Here is a 25584-nt window from a genome sequence, read left to right as displayed (position 1 = left end):
TCTGAACGGAGAGCGAGGCGTACCTCCGGCAGATGGTTGTCTGGGCCAGTCGTCAGCCCGCTCTGAGTAATGGCTACATCAGCCATCACCCGCCAACTGACTGAGCCTCACAAGAGGAGAGCCCTACAGATGTTCGCCTTGTACACAGTCATCCAGCAAGAGCACAGGCCAGATGAGCCGAGCCCAAATTAAATTTGTTAATGCTGCATTGAACATCGATTATAGCTGGCAGTCGTGGGGGGGAGAGAGTATGGCCTCGTGGAGCAAAGATCCTGCAGATAGACTCACCTTCAGCTGGAGATTTGGGGGGGGGGGGGGGGGTTCGCTCGAGTTGAAGTGTTAGCTGACCTTCCCGTATGAGAATATTAAAATCCTTTGAAATGGATTGGGTGAATCAATGGCGGCCGGCCTCGGTCCGGCGTCGCAGAGAAGCGAGTGCAGTGATGGATATCTTCTCTGTGACCTGAAGTGGCCCGGCTCTCGCCTCAACAGTCAGAATCTCCTCGGAGAGAGCGTGCCGCTCTCTCACCTCCCGCCACGCAGCCCACACTCTCACAATCCATCCAGGCCTATTCCTATCCCATAAACGAGGTCAAACGCGGTATCAAGAGCCTCCTGGAAAGTTATCTCAATGACACGTGTCGGCGCGGGGGGAAAATGCCCGACGGCTCGGTCTTAATACATCACAGACCCAAGGTAAAGAAGAAAATCTGAAAATGCTCATCTCCTCCTCTTTCTTTCTTTCTCCTTAAACAAAATGCAGAGGTTGGCAGAGCTGGCTCATGAGCCTCTCCAGAGATCTATGGCTGCTTCTAACGAAGGAACCGTGCCGGGGCTCGCTCGGAGTTTAGCGAATTCAGCTTTGTTTAGTTTAGTGAGCACGCATGGGCTGTGTGCAGATATTTTGAGTAACCGCTCTCAGACCCTGGCGTCAGTCCAAGGCGAGAAAACCCTGCTGCAAACGAGTGGAGCGGCGGTACAATACACCAATAATAAATGAAGTCAATAAAGAAGAAGCCCGCACAATGAGAGGCATCCATCTATATAGGCTATTAACTTGAAGGTTATTTGAACGTTCCACTTTAAACGTCACGCACTGTGATTTTATGCCTTAATTTCAGGCTTTTAAAAGGAGCAAGGGTGTCAGTTGGATGGCGTTGATACCCGGTCTTGTTGATACCTATGAACCTTTGGAGCTAAAAACTAGTTTACGTGACGATGTCGGTCCCTGTGGTCGCTCGTCTTTGATACTGCAGAGTCTCTACAGTCCGCTCTCATCAGATGAGATCTATAGATTGCAGCGAGGCAAAGTCTCTACACCCTTTGAGCATTTAGCCTCGCTCACCTTCAGCTCACCGCACCCTCCCCGCCACCCGCCCCACCACCCGCCCCACCCCGTGCTCCAAGCTCGAATATAAAAGGGCCTTCTCCTTTGAACTGTCAGAGTGTATTGTTTTCCTACAAGCTCTCCCTTTGTCATCTCCGGAGCTTTTACTGCCATTCTCAGCAGTTTACTGCGCAGCCAAGGTCGTTGCTATTATTCCCGCAGCCCGGCGCGAGCAACCGGGACCAGAGGAGAGCGAGCACCAACAAAGGAAGGTCATACGGCCCCCGCTCGTTGATGACCGCATTATATCTCCAGCATGAACCTCCATGAGCATAACGGCTGTCCAAAACAAAGAGCCGAGCATCCACTACGGTGACATACTGGGGCAGTTTGAACGGCGGCTGGATTCTGAGCAGCGTGGTGATCGTTAATGGCGCTTTAGAGAGCAGCGGCATGACGGTTCCTTAGCATGCGCTCATATCTGTCTCCTTCCCTGTTGTCTGCCGGCCGGCGTGATTGGTGGGTTGCGTTAAATCTCCTCCTCCACATCCACCATTTCTGTTTTTGGTCGATCTCTCTGGTCAGAAAGGTCTGGAAAATAATCTGCCGATTTGACGTGGCAGAGGAGTTAAAAGGAAAAAAAAGCTGACACATGATTAACCCCTGCCGGGAATCGACAGGCGCTCACCTACCCCTCATTTAGAACTCACATTCGAGATCTGTCATAGCGGCAACTCGGGGTGAGAGTCTTTGATGGGAAATGTAGGTTAAATACACAGAGGAGCGGATCTTATTAGTGTTTCCCCATGAGAGGAGTAGTTATTTGATCTGCACTCTTGTTGCATAACCAAAGAGGAGTGAGCGAGGGAGCCTTGAATAATCCATGTTTGTTTCGAGAAAGCATGGTCTCACCCGCACGGTGTCCAATCAGCTGTAATTGGGGCCCAGAGTCCCACTAATTTAATAAGTGTCCCGTCTGAAACGCATGGGCTGTATGTGGCATTGTGAAAAACACCGTGTGGTATTCTGGGTCGGAGCGACACTGCCATAAGAAGGAGGAGCCATCGATCCATTTCCTTTACCGACTTCATGAAAGTTGAGGCTCGCGGTGCTTTTAGTCCGTTTCGGCTGCTGTTGGCTAAAAGCAAGCCGTCGTCCCCAGGGAGAACATGCAAATCGCACAAAGACCTCCAGCTCCGAATCAGATCTCCTTCATTATTAAACAGCTTAATAAGGGCCAAAGCCAACAATATTTAGTTAAGAGTTTTAAATAAAATCAGTTTTCAGCAGTGATGGTTGAACACGATAGATTGATATTTGGATGATTTCTGTACATTCATATAATCTTCATAAATAACTATTTTGTTGTCTGTAAAATCACTAAAATGACCATTTTTTGCTTTAGAGAACGATACCGCTATTGTTTTCTACTTTCTCTTTTCCGAGAGGTAAATATTCCCTTCCATACTTTAGCCATTTTGGTGCTCCTCGTTGTTTAGTCCCTCCCTTCCCAGCATGTTAACCAGTCGATGAACTGATTTGTCAATGTGAAATATATAAAATTTTAGTTTTCCTCAATTGCAAAACTAAAAACGATGGGAAAATCTTCAGCGTAATGCAGTCAAGCTCAACTACATAACGTCAGGAGTGAACGCGCCGTTAAATAAAACCTCTCTGATCACATTGCGAATGCTGAGTTTCCAGCAGAGCTCTTGTGCTTGATCACATTAAACCAGGAGTCGTTATCCTCTCGGTGGTTACGTCCTGCAGCTTTCACAAACTTAATGCTCAGCTGTTGTTTGTTTTTTCCCTTGTTTTAATTTCGGTGCACAACAGTTAATGTAATATTGGGTAAAAGATAGGCTATTTAAAAAAAAAAAAAAGTGTGCTGATTTTGATTCTTCAATGTAGTTCCCTGAATACCTGTGTATGCCTTTATTAATTTATATAGGAATAATATTTGTTCTTTATGAGAATCTGCTGTTTCCTTTAGTTGAACAAACAAAAAAATATAATAAATTCTGTAGTTCTTACACTTGATAAATGCCATATTGACTAAATTGTATAAAAATGAAACCTATAAGATAAAGTTACAATTATTGGATATATTGTACTTACGAACTGTATTTGGATCAGATTATACAAGCACTTGCTTCGCCTCCAGCTCTAAGTGAACTAGTTAGGAACACAATAATGGGAGAAAATATGCGAATTAGTGACACTTTTCATTTGGAGTCAAACTGAAATGGTACTTTGCATATGTCACACAGACGCCGCAAGGATATTGCACCAACTCCCAGGAAAAATTAGGTCAAGATTCATATGTAGTTTACACGTTTACCGGAGAGAATCAACACATTTCTGATATTTTGTAACGTCAAGCACGGACATTGTACAATGTGGAGAACGACAACCTTCAGACTGACATGGTGAAGGTGCCTGACAAGTTTGCAAGACTTTAGGAAATTGCAAACCATCTGTCAATGTTCCAAAACATGTTAGAAACTTTTTTGCAAATGTTTTGCATTTTGGCTTCAGGTCAGGCATCCCGAGTCCCAACGTTACAAGCGAAAACACATCGTTTCAGAAAAGTGTCGCATTTACACGGCAACATTTTGAAAACAGAAACCCTGAAAACGGTGGAGTTTTAATGTTAGGCCACGAGTGGGCGCTGTTGTTTGTTTTCCTAATGAAAGCGCACACACACACACACACGCAGAGAACAATACGCCTTAAACATTGACAATGGCGAGTACACGCAGTTGTTACTGCTCATCGACTCGTGCCGGCGGGCATCAGCAGCATTTTCAGGAAAGTTGCGTTTTGCCCCGTTTCTGTGGAGACGAGGTTGGGCCATTTTCAGTTTTTCACTTGAAAACGTTGTCATGTGAACGGGGCCTGAGAAATTTGTTGAACTACCACCGTCCAGTTACAAAATCCAAGGAATCACTGACTTTTTTTCCACCAGCTATATGCACGTTTTCATGGCTATGGTCAATAAAGTCATTAAAAGTGTCTGTGTGGTATAGGCTTAAGCACAATATGGGATTTTCTGAGACTTGGGTGTACATAGGACCACATTTATGTCATATTATTGCAGTAAACAAACAAAAAAAAAAAAATAACCATGCACCATCGTTTTCTGTGGTTGTCATTACTTCTACTCGACGGCGTTTTGTCCCCTCTCCAGTGTCATTTTCACTGCGAGCTGGTTTACATATGTCTGTAAACTCATTACGCCATGGTCAGCTCAGATAACGGCCATTCCCTTAAACCTCTGGGGCGTCTGCATTGTTTCATTCTCTATTCGCTCATGCCGGACGTTTCACCAAGGAACGACTGCAGGAGCTCGGGAGCCGTATTAGAAGAACCCTTTCTTCAGAGCCCATTTGTACATCGCCATGTTTTATGGATGCCTGTTTTTGTGTTGGATTGATAGCGCTGCACGTGAGCACCCTCCATCCGCCGACCTGCAGATTAGGCAGGGAGATGAGCACCGTTTCCGCCCTCGGCCGCCACACCCACGCAGAAGCACAAGCACCATGCCGGGAGCCGCGTTGCTTTCACAAAATAGTTTTATTGGTAAAAAATAGAACTACTTGCACAAGCACATTGAGACAACTGTATCAGAACTTGTGAACTGTTCATCATCACAAATATGCTCTGGCAACGTAAGAAGTGCTAAAGCATCCACAAAAATAAGCTGCAGTTATCAAAATGATGAGTCAACATCTTGGTACAGTATATGCAGGAGAGTTGTAACTCTTTAGACTTTTAGGACCTAGTCACTTTGCACTCTGGCCATTTATAAGCTAATGAAATTGCGTGCCGATGATCAAGCTGCACAGCCACAAAAAAAGAGAAATCTTTAGCAGAGTCCTATCAGACGGAAATCCCTGTCTCTCTCTCTCTCTTTTTTTTTTTGTTCTATTCTCCAGAGTGCCAGCTATGTGGTGTATATTTCCTGGTCCAGGGAGCTCGGAAGGCTCAGCCTCTTGAACCAAATACTGTTTAATAAAGTAATACAAGGAAAGGTGCACTGAGTCGTCTTCTTATAAAGAAGATATGGTATGAACATGGTATTGTATCTTATATTGAAACAATCCGAGGGAGCTCTGGTCCCTCAGTAGAAAAAAAACAACCAAACAGCTTAAAATCTTAGATGCTTGCGTACAGCTGTCACAGACCTACAGTGAAGCAGAATTCCTGAAACAAATCCATTTTTTTCCTCTAGAATAAGACCACACTCGTGTCTCCCTTACGAAACCCTCGTACCCAGTGAAGTCTGGCTGTGCTTTGGGAAATGAGGACTAAAGAGGATTTAAAATAACCCTCGAAAGCTGCACTGGACTGTACACAGGCATCTAGTTGACTTGAGACTCAGTCTGGCAGAACAAATCACAAATCCATAAAACATTTGCCGATGTATAATTCATGTACAAACAACGCAATAAAAAAATAAACACAATAGAACTCCGGATATTATTAAAACGGTGTCATCATGAGACGATTTGGCACATTCTCAAAACACATACTGTGTCGGTATTAGTTGGTGACATGGCACATTCTTTACTTAGTTTATTGCATTGGTTTATGGTGCCTGGGCAGTGAGGCCAGTTCTGTCGGCTTTAACGTACATGCTGGTCAAGTTGGCTAAAGCAAGGGGTGTTTGGGGCGGGGGTTTGAAACTTGGCCCCCACAGGGGCTTGCCGGGGCTGCCCGCAGAGGTGCCCGTGGCGTGCCGGCAGCCGCCTGCAGGTGGCGAGCTGGGCTCAGCCATCTGCTCTCCCCCAGGAAGCTGCATGTTTATGAGAGAGAAGGAGAGAACGTGCAGTTCCATACATCACTGCCAAGGCCTGTCTCAAGCATAAAAACAATCCTCCTCCTCCTCCTCCATCCTCGCCTCAGAGAGAGAGAGAGAGAGAGAGAGAGAAAAAAGGAGACTCACACTCGAGGTTGCAGAAGTGAAAGCGAAGCCGCACTCGTGACACATGTGTAGGAGGGAGTTTTGTTTATGTGTGCACGTGTGTGTGGGGAAGACATGCTTTCAACATGCATCGTCGTTCTCGTTGTTCTGGACTCAACAACCGTGTGACGCAAAATAGAAAAAGAAGAAAAAAATAAATAAGAGGCGAGCGCCTGGCATGTGAAAGAGGAACGGCGGGGAAAGAAGCCAGTGCAATTTAAAACTGTGAGACCTTCTGCAGGTGCAGACTGGTCCGATATATACGCACTGCTGACGCACTTGGAATACAAGTCACATATGGAGAATGACTCAAACCATTTTCAGCCGCCTGCCACACGGCCACCCAGTCCACCGTGACTCCAGAAGCTCCTTTTTCTACTTTTTCTTTTTTTTTGCCACCCTCCGCCAATGCACCATTAGACATCTGTTCATCTAAAGATGGTTGCAAAGGCGAGCATTTTCTAAAAAAGAAATCCTCTGTCCAAGGGATGCAGTCTCATGTCGCCTGCTAATAAAGGGGATTAGTCAAAGTAGCATGGGGGGGGGGGGGGGGGCTGGCTATGATTAAAGCTCATGGCGTGAGAAAGGATGTTCTCCCCCCCACCCCCCACCCCCACCCTCATCCTCCTCCAAACAACTTCCCTGACTGACATGCACATACCCCCAGACAATAAAGACATTTGAAAGCCGAATACTGTTTCCATGGCAGTGTGGAGGCGGATGACAGGAGTGAAAAGCACATGCAGAAAAAGGGAAAAGGGGAAAAAAAAAAGAAAAAGGGGGAGAAAGCCGGCGTGTCTTCAGTGTTTACTGTGTACATGAAGACACACAAAAAGCATGTGTAAGTGTGTGGATGGAATGGATTAGGACGGGGCGAGATGCTACTCGCAGGCAGGTTGTTTTTGTTTGGATGGCAAATATGAAAAAACGGCGAGATAGTCCACGCCTCAGATCTCTCTCTCTCTCTCTCTCGCTCTCTCTCTCTCTCTCTCTCTCTCTGATAATTCCTCTCCAGCTCTCTCATATTTCTACACCTGCAGAGAGAAAACGCAGGCATCAGGTTTGTCTGCGCTTTCTCCCCCTTGAATTCAGCCCGGCAGCCCACGTCCACCCCTCCCGACAGTCCTCTTTTCAACACTTACAGCATGGGCAATGTTTCTACAGCTTTTCAGGCACAGGCATTGTGTGGCTATGTCTCAGTCTTCTACCAGGCATTCCGCTGTATTAATACACAGACAGGCTCCACACGGCATGCTCTAGAGGCAAAAATATCAACATCATTCTAGTAGCTCGCAAAAATATGACCGTTTTATTTCAATCAACTCCACGTAGCATTCTAGTGGCTAGGAATAAGAAAAACTACAATGGCTTGCTATGAAAGGGGTTTTTTTTTTTTTACTTACTGCTTTTCGGGCGTTATATTGCCTATTTTGCAAAATGACGGGGTGCAGAACGATTGTAAATAGCAGCTAAACGATTGCTTTTGATCATTCTCCTCCGATTCAAACCTTTGGCGAGGAAAGGAAAGAAGAAAAAAAAATAAAAAATCTCTACACAGAAGCCTTCCTTATTTGCTTAATCCATCCCCCGGGGAAACCTTTCTGTGATTTACTGATGAAGGGTGTCTGCGTTTGGTTCGCGGCTTCCTTCGATTCCGCCGCACCTCGTCCTGGCTCCTTACACATTCACGCTGTTTGTTCCAAGGCGCTGCTCAGGGAATACCTCCACTGCTTGTGCTTGCGAAACAGAAAAGAGGGAGAGGAGCGAGATCGAGGAGAAGGGGAGGAAAAAAAATGAATTCAAAGTTGTTGCCCTCCTCTCTCATCTCTTCCCCTCCTCCAGTTGGAGTGGAGCCTTGTGTGGAGCATAAGCTGCGATGGTTCCCCCCTCGGGCTCGTCTCCTTTTAGCCGTAGCGTACACAGCGCTGCTTTATTACACATAGTCCTGCAGGCTGTAGCCGGTCTTATTGTCTAATGGGGAGAGCGAGCAGTACTGGTGCTGGAGCTCCTGCTGTTGTTGGAGCAGCTGTTGCTGCTGCTGCTGGAGCAGCAACTTGTCCGGGGGAGGGAGCAGAACCAGGTCCTGGGGGCCGTGTCTCTTCCCAGAGCACGACATGCAGAAGATGGACCCCCCGACGAAGAGGAAGCCCGCCGAGACGAAGGCCACGTACACCGCACCCCCGGGCTCAAACTTATTGCTCTCGGGCACGCTGGAGTCCAGGAAGTTGGTGATGACCTCGTTGGTGAACCACGAAGCGGGCACCAGACACAGGAAGCCCGCGGCGACAAAGCAGCCTCCACTGGCTATCGCCGCGTGCCGCTTGGAGCGTCGCCCGCCGCCCCAGCGTGTGCATTTCAGCCCCAGGGACGCGAGGCAGAGGCCCATGGCGGCCAGCACGCAGCACAGCACCATGGTGGTGCGAGCTGTTTGCAAGTACGCCGGCAGCGAGAGCACCGAGTACTTCAGCGTGCAGCTGAACATGCCCGTGCTGTACCATGTGCAGTCCATCCACAGTCCCTGCATCTGGGAGATGGCGGTGATGATGTTGGAGCCCACGTCTGCGCTGACCTTCCAGTTGGGCAGCAGCGTGGCCACCATGGCACCCATGATGCCCAGCAGCGCCAGAACAAATCCAAAGATCTGCATGCCGGTGGATGCCATGCTCCTATACAAGTCGATGCTGCTGCCTCCCCAGCCGCTGTCCTCTCCCGGCAGCATTCACCCCGGCGCCAGCCAGGCTCCTCGACCCCGTGTCAGCCCAGCCCGTCTCCCCTCCTTCACCGGCGTAGCGGCTGGCCAGTCGAATCCTTCAGCTCCTCAGCTGCAGCTCCACTGGACTGGAGGAGAGAAGGAAAAAAATGAAGTGAGCGTGTCTCCTCATGCTCCCTTTTTCTTTCTCATCTCATTCACCTCACACAAGCAGAGTTTTTTTGTTTTTTTTCCCTGGCTGGAAACAAAGGACAGCATGAGGCACCAGTGATGAGAGGCTGACTGTAGGTAAGCAAAACATTGAGGGGGGGGGGGGGGTGTTGTGCATTTGTGCATTTTCGACGTGCTGCCTCTGCCTTTACAGAGCCCCATAGAGCTGTTACTGGAGAGGGAGAAATGAGTTTGTGGTATTTGCAATGCTCAATAGCTATGTGGACTTAAAGCTGCAGTGCCCACTCCACTCAAATACTGTGTATCCATCCACTCAGGTCCCGCTGCAGTTTACCTCATCAGCTGATCTTTAAAGAGTTTAAAATACATGGGGACGTTTAGTAAGCAGGTGCATTCAAACTTTGTGAATGTACTGATGATTTAAAGAGACGTGTGTGCGTGTGTGTGTGTGTGTGTGTGTGTGTGAGCTCGCTGTGAGTGTTTTGCCGGTGTTCGGAGGGCAGAGAGCGGCGTTAAAATAATCCCCTTACCCCGGCTGGTGCAGAGCTGCTGCCGCCGACGCGTCACGTTGTCCGCGGCGGTTCCTGTGAACGGTCCGGGGGGCTGCGGGCTGCTGGGAGGGCGAGCAGAGGGACCACCGCTCCGTGAGACTCATCCATTTCCCCTTAGCAACAGCGGAGGAAGAGAGCGCGCGGGCTCGAGCGCAGCCCGGGACGAATAATCGGAGCGCGGTCTGCCTCCGTCTCTCTCTCTCGCTCTCTCTCTCTCTTCGTCTCTCTCTCTCCCTCTCTTCGTCTCTCTCTCTCTCTCTCTCTCTCTCTCCTTCTCTTTCTCCCTCCCCACTGTGTGTGTGTGAGTGTGTGTGCTGGAGAATAGCAAGTGTCTGCCTCACAACTTCCATGTACTGCCCTCGACTATACCTCGTTCTCGCATCACCGCCACGCTCCGATCCTCTGGACCTCAACGGCTCCTTTAGTAACTCCTGTGCTTAAATCACGATTTTTAAAAGCGAAATATTTTTTTATTATTTGGGAGAAAAACATTAGGAGCAGTTTTCTTGTTTTTGTTTAAGGAAAAACGTCTATATCTTTTTTATTTTTTTATTTATTTATTTATTTTTCTTAGCGAATTGGTTTCCGGTCTCAGAGTCGTAAATACTTGTTATCGATTTATGTTTACCTGATGTTCAGTTCTGATAACAGGTTTTCGCCTTCAACTTTAGTTATTTCATTTAACAAACACATAAATAGATAAGTAATTAACTAAATAAATTAATAGAATTTTAAATCTGCAGTACCAGAACTAAATAGAAACAGATTTATATCTGCATAAATTATTTAAATTTGATAGATCAATCACATTTTGCATCTATTTTTTCCCTTTTTGTTCTGAATGCCTTTGTCTTATATTATCTTATATTGTTTTTACAATGTTTTTACTCACATATGGTTGCATTATTATAATTCTTTTTAACTATGAAGCACTTTGGTCAACCTTGTCTGTTGTTTTTAAATGTACAAAGAAAATTGGATTGGAATACATTTCAATTCTTTTCTTATTCTCTTGTTTTAATTTGTGGCCTGTGTAAAAATTAATAATAAAACAAAACTGATTTTGGATTTTCACTTATATAAGGCCTTTCCACCGCTTGAGAAGCCCCCAAAGCTATTTAAAAAAAAATTTTTTTTTTTGCTTATTCTAAATAAACAAAGGAATCCATTGAACAAGTGAATATTAAATGAAATAGTTCAAGCATTTAAAAGCAGTTCTAAAAAGATGGATTTGCAGTATAACTTTGAAGACTTTATTGCAGTCATGAGGTGTTTTGAGGAGTGAGACCCTATTTATACTACAATGATTTCAAGTGAAGACAGGACACTTTTGTTGTGTTTTGGATGTCTGTTTACATGACAACTAAAAACAACTTTTTGAAAACTGCTCTCAGGGTGGATCTTTTTGGAAATGCTCCAACTCCATCTAAGCGTATTCGGGGAAAACATTTTTCATTTTCTGAAAGCGGCTGCACATGAACTCCACGCCCGTAGTAAATAGTTCTCCTACCAAGGTCTGGTACTTGGTCCTATGGTAGAGAGAAGGTTCAGGTCTGAGGAGCTTCAGGTTACAGCTGGTAACTTATTAGTAGAGAACTCTGTGAAATTTGATATTGTGGGATTGTGGAGAGATTTGAAAGTGAGGAGAAGCAGTTTTGCCTCCTAGACTGGATTCACCAACCGCACAAGTTCACAGATTGTCATCTTTATAGCAGCTGTTTCTTAAAGAATCTCGATGGAAGACATAAGGTGTTCCACTCTTGGTATTCCAAGTCTATTTTAGTAGTTATTTCTTTCTTTCTTTTTTAAGTCACATACATTTCTCTAAACCGGATGAATTTATTTGGGAATTCCTTTTTTATTTTTCAGGATTATTTTAGTTCAAAGGCCACAGACCCTTTGATTGGACCTCAGATGGGCCAAACCAATGAAATAACATCATAACTAATTAACTTTTTGGCTGTACAAATCTTTCGTTCTTTTCGTGCTCGTACCCCGTGAGATTATGTTTAGACGACCAACTTTTAACACTTACACTTAACGCTGAGCACAAATGACTGACTTGTTGTAAGATGGTATTACTGGTACTAAACTATTTGATCTTGAGGCCTCACATCGTTATGCTGCACAGTGGTGAATCCTGAAAATTCCTAAAAAGGATCCCCGGGTTAGAGTTTAGCTACCCACTAAAATGGATAAAACTGAAGCCTTCTTCCATATTTAGACGACTTTTGAATGTTTTTCTTTTTCGCTCAGTTAGCCCATGTGATGTTATTTATCATTTCATCGTGATTTTCTTGGCAAGCTTCAAAATTTCTCTTTGCAAACAGGGTGCATGTGACTTAAGCCGCCAACATTAATATTAGCTTGGAGATGCCCCCTTGGTTACATTACTCGTCTGCCTTTTCTGTGCAGCCAGTAAGCTCCTCAGGAATCCTGAACAGCTTACACGGTATTGATGCTGAAATGTATTCCATTAGCTTTGCCAGAAATATCCTCAAAGTGACAATGAGGACATAAGACTAGTTTTACTCTTCCTTTTCCAATTTTGACTTTTATTTCAATTTATTTTAGTGCAAGAATAGGTGGCAATTTCACACAATGATTGGCATCAATTAAAGGCAGTCTCAATTTCGGGGCACACAGAGTACCGATCAGAAAAACAGGAAGCCAACCTGAAAGCTCTGCTCGTGATTCTGCATTTTATTTAACAATACATTACTACCAGCAGTTTTGCAGCTAAAACTTAAGACGACAGAACGGACATGTTCTTGCACTAGCTTTGTATGGACATTTTAATATCCTAGCAAATACATTTTCCTTCTGAAAAGTTCTTGCGGAGACAAAAACTTCAAATGATATGATCCCGTTATGGCTGTTTAACGACTGTCTAATTGCAAACCTTGATGATGAAAGTGCAATTTTAACAGTAAACATTTGCCTGTTTTACGTGAACGTTGCTGTTCCCCTTCACAAAAGACTTAACTGTTGAAGAGCCAAGTATTCTGTAGCTTTGAATACTAATTTAGCAATTTGAAACCGATTTGCCCACAAAATGAGTCCTGCAATGATTCAATGACAACCTGTTGGAAACGCTTAAACCAGTTACAGCTGAGCGACATCAATAATTTACTGTACTTCAGTCACAGCTGACTCCAGAGATCGCTACACATTGGGAATAGATGGCTGAAGTTGGGTCAACATTGGTTGTCCATTCAACCACTGATCAATTTGGAGTACAGGTTAATCTTTTGGAACTTGAAAACAGAACTTTTTATCTTTCTTTGGAAAGACGTCTTTTGACCTCCATCTCCAAAGCATCTTATTGGAAACTCACATCATAGCTGCTCCGCCAAGTAAACTTTCTTGTGTGCCTGATCAAGATAAACTGATAAAAACTGCATTTGTGACTCTGAAGTATCGTTGAATGAAATAATTTTCCGAAAAAGGGTAGATTTTAATAACAAGTAAAGCAAAAAAAAAAAAATTGAGAAAATACTTATTTATTGACTTATTGATTTATTAACATTTTTTTTAACTATTCTACTGTCATAAAATGAAAATAAATGTGGGGATATATAGTCATAAGAGAGTTACTATGAGTCTTCATGCTGTTGTTTGTCACCCTGCATGTATTCGTTGGATACAAAGACTGACATCTGTCTCATTAAACTTTGTTGTGGGTGGAGAAAACAATTTGCTCTGTAATATAAACCGACAAAATTAAAATTCAGTCCAACCCATTCCTGCACTGAGCTGCTTGGTAATCATAGCGCAATACCGCTGTTGTTCAAAGATAAGAAATGGCTGAGATGCAAAATGGAGATAGTGATTCCAATCAGAGCCTCGCTTCACAATTGGGAATGGTAATCTAATTAAGACGGAAGAAATGGCTGCTATCATTGTCACCAGATGAGCTGGACACAGTTTGCGTTCCGTGGAGCTTCTGTCTACGTGTCGGTCCGGAGGCCAGGGGAGCATGTGTGCTTGTGCCACCCTGCCGAAAACTGACCCTCCCCGGAGCGCCATCTTCATCTGTCAGCGGGGAGCTGAAGCTCACAGCTGCTACCTCGATCCCTGCCCGTCTTTCTTCTCCTTCTCTGTGGAGGACATACAACAGGGGAGGGAGTGGCCAGGGCGGCCTTGATTCATGAATGACAAAAAGGACAAATTGAGAGGGGGGGGGGTGGGAAAAAAAAAAAATATATATATATCAGGCAGCACTTAATGAAGCCGATATCCTTGTTTACGTTTGTTTTGCTGCATGAGATAACCGACTAAAACAGCGAGTAGTGGAAAATTCTTCTGCTGGTCCCACGACTACAATGTACCTATCAACACATCACCAGCCGTCAGCTGATGATGTGTTGATAGGCCGGTAGCAATTGATTTGTTTAGCTATTGATCTGTTTGTCTAGTTCGACTCAGGGTATTCTGCAGCCTCCATTCCTTTTCCGGGTAAACCGCCCCTAAGAGACCCTTTTCTTCTTGAAATGAGACGTGGCCATCTCGCAGGGACGGTGCACACCACATTACCTCCAGTGTGATGCTGGCGTCGACCTTCAGCGCTGCATTCACACAACTCCTCGCGGGACGCCGCCGCAGCAGGATGAGAAATTTTTTCCAGTTTTCTGCAGACACGCTACCGAATGCCGTGTGTGACCTGTCTCCTTGTAACAGATGAGATCCTAAGTGCTGATGCTGGTGTTGTTCTGTGGGGAGTAAGATAAATAAGTAAATAGATTATAGAGGGGACGGGTGAAAAGGAGAGAGAGAGAGAGAAAAAAACGATGGAAGGAGAGAAAAGCAAAATGCGGTCAACACACACCCATTGAGTGCAGATGTGTGACGCTGTGATGTGTGAAGATATTGCAGGCTATTATAAGTGTGGTCTCCCTTTATTTTATCACCTCACAGCAGAGCTCTGGAGCGTTTCGCCAGCGCCGCTCCAGGGCACAGCCGGACCGGCCGCGCTCCTCTTTTTGCCTACACGAGGGGCTTTTATCGTTCAATTTGCATTTTCCTCTTTTATGTCCTCCCTTGCGTAATTGGTTTTCCTGCTCATCATCTTGCAAAGGGGGGTTTTGTTCACAGTTCAGATGCGAGTTGTCGTGTGATAGCCGCGATGTCACTGTCGGTGCAATCTTGTTTGTGGAGCGGGGGGCCCCGGGTTCCAGTTTCACCCAACAGAAAATGTGCAAACCCATCTCGGGCAAAACTCCCGTGACGTGCTGCCAAAGCACCAGCGTTGGCTTGATTAAAGGGTCTCGCCGGCTCACCCCATTAAGATGCGAGTCCCAAGTGCACAATGTAGAATCCCATTTATGAGCCTTTGAATGTCCCATCAAAACTATTTTCCCATGCTGTCATTATTTACTGATGCAGTAAAATTCACATTTTGTGGGCAAAGTTCAAGCTTTTCTATGACGAAAGCCTCTCTCCGAGGAGCTGATCTTGTCAGAGACTAAGGGCAGCAGTTTTGGAAGTCCTGCGCGCCTGCCATGGGCGATTTCATGGGAAGTATGCTGGGCTGCCTGCACAGGAAGCCAAAGCCCTTCCTTCGTAAAGCCCTTAAGCAATATCAGCCTGGTATTCTGTGGCACTGACTGTTGCCTTCTCCTCTCCGAGAGGCAGCCTCTCTCTACTGATGTAATGGAGGTTGTCTTCTCAAGGTATTGTCATGATTAATGCAGCTCATCTCCCCTTTTGGTTGCAGGAGCTCTGCGAGCGCTTCTCTCTCGTATTCCCCGGCTGCATATAACTTTCTTCCATCCCCCTGCTTTTTCTCAGAACCTGCCATTATGTAAGCGCGAGAGTTGGTGGTTCCAGGTAGCGCGGAGGCTGGTGCCCCAGGGCCCCCTGCCACCTCATCTTGGTTACGCTTAGAGGGACATGACAAATTACTGCTCACACGCCATTGGGCAAGAGCTCGCCAAGAAAGACACATTGGAGGTGGAAATGGGGGAGGAGCGGGGACACGGGAGAACCACGGGGCAAAGATGGAGTAATAAGAGTTTCCTGCTGAGCTTCGGGAAGGTCAAACGCAATGAAATATGGTGACACAAAGGTTTGTTAATAAGGATGTGTCACTATTGTGTTCAAGTGGGTCAGAAAAGGTCTCGGGGTGCAGACAAGAGCAGATGTGTGTCTATTAGATGGAGATTGTTCATATTTTGCCCTTTTCAAACAGTCGCTTTCTTCTTCAAGAAGGCGTTTCTCTTCATATACTTCATGATTAGCACACCCAAATTACCCAGAATGCCACAAGTGCAACAAAAAGCAGGTCAAAGTCTGTGTAAATGTTTGAAGTGTTTTGATCAAATTTCCTCAACTCCTGAGCTTGAGGATAAATCCGTCTAATCAAGAGGCCAAATTAGCGCTAATGAGTCACTTGTTTTTCTCTGCTGAATGCAGTAGTTCACCCAAGTTGTTGAGAAATGATTACGATTCAAACATTTCCTGTTTGTTTTGTGTTCGTGATCACCGCTGTTATCTTCATAAAGCAGGAGGGCAGGAGACGGATGCCAAAGGAGATTATTATGGGTGCCAATTTGGGTTAATAAGTCGGAGTAATTCCTTCAAGCAAAATCCCTTCACAGGTACAAGCAATTGATGGGGGGGGGGGGGGGTGTTCTGAGGAGGCATGTGGGGGACGGAGGTGAAAACATGTTCATAGCACCGCAAGTCTCGAGGCCAGGCAGCGGCCTGTGATTTAGTACAGAGTTTCCTTGCATGTTGAGGTTATCAGGGGAAGGAGTAATGGCCAGGAGCTGGATATATTACAGTGGTGTTACCTAGTGAAGCAATGTTGCAAGGCCATACATAAATCATAGCAGCAAAGTGACTTGGACAAGCTGATGGCTGAAATGCTGCTGCCCGTATAGTCCCCAATATCGACTTTTCCCCACGCTGCTCTCTTAAATCATGAAGTGCGGAATATAAATGGCCTAATTATTCCAGCAGAGAGAGAAATTAAAGGCATTCCTTTTTATTGCTCCTTCCGAACAGATGGTGGGACTGATCTTGCATCACTGGCGCACGGGGCGTAGCATTTTGCTTGTCCCATTTTGAGTTCCCGACTGGATTCCTTACATGTGGACCTGAGAGGTGGAGGAATTGACTTTAGCATTATAAACCCCAGTGACTCAGCCACTGCTCCCAGTGCCCCCTGACAACACTTGGCCACGTGGCCTTTATGTTGAAAATGCATCACTCAAACTAAAAGGGTTAGTGTTTTATTAATAATGACGCTATTCATAAAGCATGAAGTCATCAGTCAGTGTTTGACTGTGTTAAACACGACGAGGAACAGCATTAAAATGAGAGGGCAGGTTTACTCTGCAGCTGCACGCTTAAAGCGTGAACTCATAACACAGTTGTTTCCTTCCTCCTTGACAAAACCCTTTTCTTTCCAACCCAACGTTTGAAGATTTCTCTGGACTGTTGGGACAAACAGGCTTCACCGCTGCCGTCCCATTAACCGCCACTGCGGCGCGAAGCTCAGCAGCAGCCGGGAAAGTCCGAACTGCGCGTGGATGCGTTGATCTGATTAGAAACAGCAGCGCGGGTTACGGTTGCTCCTGAACGCTGCTGCCTCAGTCGTTCAAAAGGAGAGGGGACTCCAAAGAGCTCATCTGAAATCCCTTTTCACACCCTTGGACCACTTTTCCTCCCCTAATTATCAATGCCAGCCCCCTTGCCCAGGAAAGCAGAAGACAGCTGTGAATGAGAGTGAGTCACACTCTCTGGAAATATAAGCCGCGAGGAGGCACGAGAAGCTCCGCGGGGCATAAAGTCACAGCAAGGGGGCTGTTGAGCTGAATTGGATTTCCTTTTATTTCACCACTGTGTGGTATAAATGAGGAGGGGGTGACTGTGACCCTAAGTACGTGTTATTTGCATGTTTGTTTTACATTTAAGCTTTAATTAAACAGCTTTGCCACATTGCCATTCGAGCACTTGCATGTTTCATTCCTTTATTCCCTAGTGTTTGCCTCCTTTTCATTTTCATACGTGCTCTTTTCTATTTTCCCCTCGTCTCAGGTCGTGTATATTTAATATTATTCCACCCTCAGACCTTTCATTTTTCACTCAGATGGATACGTGAAACACGTGTGTTGATGTGAGGTTTTTTATTTTTATTTTTTTACACTTTTACAAAGCACTTAGGGACAATGAAACACATTATTATTATGACTAACTCCACCGATGCGTCTCTGCAAAGTTCCATTGTCAGTCAGTCAGTGACCAGCCCCTCTTTGTGCTCCCTCACTAGGGAAGTACCGCTGTTACTAACCGTGGAAAGCTAGACAGACGACTGCTCTGCTCTGCTCTGCTCTGCTGCCCACTGTCTGGTAGTGCCTTTGGTCCACACACTGGAGTATCATCCTGATTGTGTATCATCGCTTCAGGCCACAAGTTGCAGAATGGAATAGCACCACGTGAAACACCCTTGAATGATGACAACTCTCTCCGAGTTGTAAAAGCAAAGGTTGAGATTCAGACTCTTTTCATGCGATAAAGAAAGAAAATGTGATTTTTTTTTTTTTTAACAGACATCAGAGGATGTGGATGTATACGTTCTTTCATGTTAAAAGATCTGAGCTGCAGGAAGCGAGGCTCTGCTGCGTCTGCCACCGTCAGTCCAACCGTGAGTCACGTCAGCTTAGAACTGATGCAGAAAAGATGGAGAATCAGCTGATTGGATGAAGCTGGGAGCTGAGAGCCCCACCAGTGATCCTCTACTGTAGATCAGCGGGGCACATGGACCCTGAGATAGTGTTTGCAAAGAATTGTAAAGTAAAAAAAAAATCCTTTAAAGGCACTGGTGTTGTTAATTACACTACCACAGCCTTTAAAACCTTTTTTTTTGGTTCAAAACACGAGCGGCGTCGTAATGATCGCAGTTAAAGTTTGTAACTTCTGTTATTCCTCTATCAAAAGCACAGCCTGGCTGGCTACAGCAGCATCGTCTGGTTTTGTTTACTTTCAGTCTGCACATCAGATAACTAATATAAATGATTTGAAAATCACGTGAGAGCCTCATTTAAAATGTTCTGATATGTTAGGATGTAAAATGGTTTGAGGAGCATTTATTGATGTAATAATGTAAATAATACCGATTCCATTTTTGGCCCCACAGTGTTTCATTGGTTACCTGTCGCCTCTTGTTGAGAAGAAAATTGGCAGACGGTCTTAATATTATGATTAAATCGTTGTTTCTTTGGACTTACAACCCTTTATTACCTTTCTTCCCACCCTGTTTATGCTGAGTGGATTTGGCAGGCAGACTTCTTAATACAAAACTCCTTTCAAGCACCTATGATATCTCCAAAGTTTCACAAACTACCAGTAAACAGCAAAACAGCTTTGTGCCCAAATCATTACCGGAACTCTTCAGTTTGCAGTCGGTCGGTCGGAGAAACCTGCCAGATATTGAACATTGAAGTTGCGAGGGAAAAAGTGGAAGAATCACTCAACATTCTAGTTATAAAATGGTAAAAAAAAACATTTAATGTTACTCACAAATGCAGACTTGTGGAGAAAAGTCCCATTTTGCTCTTGTTAACTATGAAAATGAGTGTGTGAAGGTGACCTTCATGCCGCACAACACTTATTCAATCTACTTTTTCAGACCTGAGCACTCTTGCTAAGAGGACACTTTTCTCTTTCGCTCCTTAAATATTTTATCTTCAGAGGGAGCTGAACGCAGCCTGGATGAAAATTAGGCTTCATCCCGCGGTCCACCGAGTCACCCGTGAGGCAGGAGGTGAGCGTCTGTGGTTGATCAATCTGTTTGCTGCGCGTTTCCCCGGCGCTCGGGTGGAATGGTGGAGCCACATAAACAAAGACAGCGGGATGAATAGACGTGCACCACAGTGAGTCAGGCTTGTAGCTATTAAGAAACTCTGCGGTGATGCAGCGACAGCGAGAGGCTCGGTCTCTATGGTCCATCGCACAGGTGTTACTGTGGCAACTGGAAACGGCTCGCCAGCCCGCCACGCTGCGTCATCTTATTTTGTGCCTTTTCTCCCTCTCTTTTATCCCAGCATGTTGATCCTTCACTCTCTGTCTCTGTCTCTCTCTCTCTCTCTCTCTCTCTCTCTCTCTCTCTCTCTCTCTCTCTCTCTCTCTCTCTCTCTCTCTCTCTCTCTCTCTCTCTCTCCCTCTCTCTCCCAGCCTTACCATTTGTCAGACAAGCTTTTCTCCACACTTGGCATTCTCCCCTCTCCTCACACCCACCTAACACTTTAGGCCCTGTTTTGCGTTTTCAGGTGAAAACGCAAAATATTTTTGTTACGTTTTGGGTGTCCGTTTGCACAACAATTCCCACTGAAAACGCGCCGTTTGGAAAGCAACTCTCAAGGTGGAACTTTTCGAAAACGCTCTGTCTCCATCTCCATGGAAACGGGGGGGTGAAATGCAACTTCTCTACAAATGTTTTGACTCCGTCACCATGTAGACGGGGAAATGCTGCTACTGCACGTGCGCACCACGTCTATCGTAAACAGTTCTTCTGCACATGTGCGAGTGCAATAACAACAATGGCGGCCTCCAGAGTGTCATGACCCCCAGTCCATATTCTCCTGGGACTTGGTTGTTTTACAGTTGAGCGTCACAGTAGTAGCGATTCTGCGCGTCAGAGTTAATGGTTCTAGCGTTTTGTTCTCTGCATGCTTGTGTATGGTTTCGTTACGAAAACAAACAGCAGCACTCACTCCAGGCCCAACATGAAAACTACTTCGTTTTCAGTGTTGCCGTGTAAATGTGAAAACTTTCCAAAAAACGATGTATTTTCACTTAAGAAGTTGGTCCTATATTCACACGCTTCCAGTGAGCTCATTCATGGCAGTGTCCTGCTGTTGCGATCACTTCCTGTCTGTGTGTGTGCAGGTGGACGTAGGAGTGGTCCGCTTCACTCCCCTGGCCCAGCCTCAGATTCAACAACCCTTCCAGCTGGTGGAGAAAGTGGTCAGGAACATTTTCCAGTTCCGCAGGAAGTACTGCTACAGAGGAGTCGAGTAAGTTCACGTCTCCACGGCGGCGTCTCGGTTCTCTCCCTCCTTCACTTTTTAATCCCTGTCCCGTCCTCATCTGTCATTCCCTCTCTACATTCTTCAACCCGCTTCCTGACATCGCTCGTCTTCATCTCCCCCACTGATTAGAATGTCTTCAGATTGTCTTTTTCCTTTCTTGCGCGCGCGGCGCTCTGACAAATGAGTCTTCGGAGGCTTTGTGTTAACCGAACACCAACTTCACAGCTCTGCTTCGCGACGCCGGCAACAAGCAGCCCGCACGCCCACGTGCGCGCTGGCCATCGCCCCCGTGCCTGCTCGGGAAGAGCACGTAGGCCCGCACGACAAAAGAACGCTGGCTGCGTGAAAGAGAGCAGCAATTATGACTCATTGAGGTGGCAGAGGAAGACGAGGCAGCAGATTTTTATGTAACTGCAGCGGGTTGGCGGCGGCGGCGGCACCAAATTGGAGGGGAGGCACCTAAAAAGCATCGGCGGCGGCGCAGAGTGTGTGGAATTGGCTGTTGCACACACCGACCTGCAGAGAAGGAAGAGAGGCGCACGTCTCAGGCAGGGGAAAGGCTCTTTAAAAATAAATGGCTGCCTCTCCGTGTTGAATGTGCTCGAGAGTTTTTTTTTTCGGGGTGAGAGCAGGCTAAATGAATGAAAAATTGAAATTGAAGTCCTGGCTGCCCTCTTTAGGTGGGATGGGTTCGCGGCTGTGCGGGTTCTCGTGACAACTTGGTCGCACGACGGTGGGGTGAATGAACAAGTCATCTCTGCGTTCTTTCAATTAACTTCGCAGATTTGAAATAATCGCTGAGAGATAATTTCTTCCTGTTTGAACTTTTCCGACGCCATTAAACCTGCGTGATCGTTAAGATATCAAAGCGACCCGAGTGTAGGAATCAGTGCGCTCACATCTCCTCTTATCCTCCCTCAGAAAGTTGTTCCCCGAGGCCCGTCGCAACGAGCTGACACAGGAGTTGATGCAGACGGCGGACGTGGACCCGGTTCTCCGGCCCACGGAGCTCAGCATACCTCAGATCAGGGCTTTAGCCGATGCCTACGCGCACCTCTGCGGCCGGGAGCCCGGGCTGCTCGGCTACGAGTTCAGGGAGGAGCTCAAACTGAAGCATCTTGCGAGGAAAAGCAACACGCCGATGGACGCACCGGGCAGCGAGACGCCTCCTCCTCCTCCTCCCCCTCCTCTGCAACCCTGCCAGGAGAAGCCAAGAGAAGGCCGCTGACGGCTTCGTTCAGCGCAGGAGGACAACAAACTGCTCTTAGTCCGGACTTGTCCACCTCACATTAACATGCATTTTTAAAGTATCTCCCCCTGAAAACCAGAGCCACGAGACAAATAAAAAGCCCCGGCTTCCAAAACCGCTTTCCAGGATGTATCAACGTGCTGCAGAATCATGTGTGTCTGGGGAGGAGAGAGTCAGTAAGCAAGTTTCCCGCTGTCGCTCTTTAAGCGCTAAATATCTCTTTACATCCCAATTCTTCCCTCCTATCCATCTCACATAACACTGCGTCCTGTGGGAGCCGGGAAGAAACGGTGGGAAGGTTTTTCAAGCGATTTAGAGAAGGAGAACAACATGGCAGCTTGATATCGAGGCCATTTTTCTCCTCGCAGCGTGTGATGTCGTCACTGGGGACTCGGAGCTCAAAGGGACAAAGAAAGCCATGTGCATTTCTCCAATCATTGAAAACTCCTGGTTTACCCGAAGAGAAGGACTCTCAATAAAAATGATTCTTCTTAGTTGTGAAACAAAACCTGTCCGTGGCTTTATTTTTGTGTCTTGATGTTTGCGTGGGATCCTGTCCGATCTGATCATGCGGCCGACGCCACGAAGCCTTCCACCGCTGGCGCCACCTGTCAGGAGGCAGTTTGACTGACTCGTACTTGAGACCATGTTATTTAATAAGATCGTGGTTAGAGCAGTTCATCTTTGAAGGCTCGAACAGATTGTGGCCATCAGATTGTGGCCGCGCTGCTTCCTGCCAGCGCGGCAGATGGTCCGCGCCGGTCCACTTGCCAGCGGCAGAATTCACTCAGTTCAGATGAAAGGTGGGCGATAATCTCCAACCACAACCAAGAGTCCACATAACAGCTCTGCACCAGTGGGTCTGCTCTATTATTCAGCCCTCCAGCCTAAAGCAACACAATATGCTTTTATTTGGGTTTATTTCAGCACGTGCGTCGTAATTATAGGAGGGAAATTATGTCACAGGGATCAAGAGACTGATTCATTTATCATAAGCTTGTTTGGACTTCAGAATGTTTATGAGAATAAATGAAAATTAAACGGGACGTACTGTTTGCAGTGCCTCTCTAAACTGCTCTTTTTTATACTTCTTCCCAATTACATTTGTGACTTTGTGTGTTTCCTCACTTGTGTTGCTTTAATCAAATTGAAAATATGCCCAGAGCGAGCACCATTTGGCTTCTCATTAGCCTCTACGTTCTATTCTACATGAAATAGGGATTTAGAAGACAATCAAATCAGTGCATCCTGTTTTTTTTATTTACATTTTATATACTGTAAAAATGTGCATAGTAGTTTATTAAATGTAGAAAAATGTATGTACAGATTTGATTGATTGATACTTCATTTGTCCCACAATGGAGCGGCTGCAAGGCTTTCAGGGAGACGTATTGGTGCTATTTTTACTCGAAAATTTCAAAGGAAATTTTGTGTCATGGGATGAATAGGACATTTTTTTCGCAGTTTCACATTTATTGGGAAACTGTTCGCCGTTAACGTCCCAAAATCGAAATCATCCCTGAAAATTTCATGCAGTTGGGGTGAGTGGTTTTTGCCAAAAGTTGGTTACATACATACATACATACATACATACATACATTCAAACCAATAAATAAATACAGGTGGAAGAGCCTTCTTGGCCGCCTTTCGTTGGCGAAGGTAATAAATGTATGTTGCACACAGAAGAGTATTGCTTATTTAAAAGTGCCCCGAGTCAAATCGTCCAGGTTGAGGGTGTTTGACGGCCGGTGTTGCTGTGAAAGTTTCACTTTTCCAAAAAAGTCAAATTGTTGATTGTACTGATGTTTATTATGTAGCTGAAAGCGGTAAGATGATACCACACAACAATGTTAAAGTCATTAAAAATGTCACGCAGAGAAAAGTATCATGCAGGTTTATGAAAATCAGTAATAAGTAATGGAAAGAATAACAAACGTGCGTATTCAAATACAACTGAATGATAATATAGACGGTGTTTTCCCACTGTGTTTTACATTGTTAATCACATTCACCCCTTCACACACACACACATTCAAACACCAGCTTGATCCATCCATTGGGGGCAGTCTGGAGTTCAGTGTCTTGTCTTGCTCAAGGACACTTGCAGAATAGAACCTGCAACCTTTTGATTGAGAGCTGCCTACTCCACCAGTCGATTGCTGTGACTTTGCTTGAATAAACTCCAAGAGTTTGTTTTTCTTCTCAAAAACTTAAATTATTTATTTTTAAATTGCATTTAATAGCAGGAACCTGCAACAATATCTACATTCAAAGTGAAATGTATTAACAAAAATAGAAATAATAAAACAAACTGTTCAAATGAATAATAAAATTAAATAAATGTCTTTACATTCATATGTGATTTATCAACAATTTTTTATTTTTTTTAATAAATAATTAAATAGAAATATTTACATTTAAGGTAGATTCATCATGCAAACAAGTACATGAAAATTAAATGAAGGAAACTATGCTCTAAATTTTGACATACATACTGATGAAAAGAGGCATATTGTTTAAATGCTCTGGATGAGTCTTGATTTTAAAAACAGTAGGAAGTAGATTACATGGTTTCACTTGTTCTTAAATGAAATTACAAAGCTTAAATTTAATAAATACTCATAAGAAAAAGTAAGCTGAAACTCTACCTGTCACAGTAATGTGAGTAATTTGTTATTGGACCTTTGCAAGTGCTGCAGTGACATGTTAAACTACCCTTTTTGTAAATAAAATCACCTGTTAATGTGTATTTAATGAGGTGGTTGAACGTAGCGGAAACGTGAAACACCATGAAAATGCAGCTTTTGGTTTCACAACCGGTGTTTGGTATGAAACATGTATTTAAATAAATCAGCGAGGGGATAAATTAACATCAAATGTCATGCCATGTGTTGCTTTTTACACAGTGAGAAGTCTCGGTTCTGTTATGTTGTCTGGAAAGGAATCGCTCCACTGTTTCACAGGTCATCTTCTCCTCTGAAATACTGTCTTCCATCCTTTTTTTTTTGCAAAAAGAAGCAGCAGAGAATAATGACACTCAGCTTGCCGCCCTTCGCAATTACTATGAATCATCTTTAGTGTGTTTTTGGATCCATTAATCTGCCGCTGCTGTGTGTCACTGCGTGGTAACTTTATAAATCACACAGCCAAAACACAACTCGTTGTTACCTCCGGTGTGTAGCTGTAGCCGTCCTGACATATTAACTTCCAATGATTTGTCGCAGGGGTGTAAAATATTCTTATATAACACCCCGACCGCGAACAAATAAGTTTCATTTATGAATAAATGCTCCCTGATCCGTTTCCTACATGGCGCTCTTCCCAGCCTTTGGTTGTATTCAATTTTGATGGGTTGACCTGAAGCCCAATTTACATGGAAACGACAGAAACGCTGAGAAAGACGTAGTTTTCATGTCGGGCCACCAGTGAGTGCTGCTGTTTGTTTTTATAATGGAGCTACATACAATTGTAAAGAACAAAACGCTATAAACATTAACAATGGCGAGTCCACGGACATTCGTTCGGACAGACAATGAAGTTGGATTGTTATTACAGTGACTTTCAACTACAAAAC

At 45.1% G+C, this 25584-nt stretch overlaps 2 protein-coding genes across 2 annotated transcripts in view; one reads left to right on the top strand and one right to left on the bottom strand.

Annotated features, from left to right (window-relative positions):
* Nucleotides 1–23886, top strand: part of tfb1m (transcription factor B1, mitochondrial) — a 35512-nt gene extending 11626 nt beyond the window's left edge. Inside the window, exons 7-8 of the mRNA XM_080479285.1 lie at nucleotides 20619–20746; nucleotides 21683–23886. Of these exons, the coding sequence (XP_080335411.1) occupies nucleotides 20619–20746; nucleotides 21683–21989 (435 nt within the window). The 3' untranslated portion in view covers nucleotides 21990–23886. The remainder of the gene's footprint in view (nucleotides 1–20618; nucleotides 20747–21682) is intronic.
* On the bottom strand, nucleotides 7578–9945 carry LOC308120362 (claudin-20). Its single transcript, XM_080480939.1, has 2 exons — nucleotides 9705–9945; nucleotides 7578–9131 (listed from the first exon to the last, which is right to left on the bottom strand). Exon 2 carries the CDS (start codon nucleotides 9010–9012, stop codon nucleotides 8227–8229), a length of 786 nt encoding a protein of 261 aa, XP_080337065.1. The 5' UTR covers nucleotides 9013–9131; nucleotides 9705–9945; the 3' UTR covers nucleotides 7578–8226.
* Nucleotides 23887–25584: the final 1698 nt, after the last annotated feature.

Source organism: Lipophrys pholis (assembly GCF_963383615.2).
Source record: "Lipophrys pholis genome assembly, chromosome: 14".
Classification (NCBI taxonomy): domain Eukaryota; kingdom Metazoa; phylum Chordata; class Actinopteri; order Blenniiformes; family Blenniidae; genus Lipophrys; species Lipophrys pholis.
The sequence above is the reverse complement of the archived record's forward strand: the minus strand, read 5'-3'. Positions and strand labels throughout refer to the sequence as shown.

What these genes read in the sequence shown, in the direction of transcription:
- LOC308120362 (XM_080480939.1), bottom strand. Translation starts at nt 9,012, where the DNA reads ATGCTGCCGGGAGAGGACAGCGGCTGGGGAGGCAGCAGCATCGACTTG.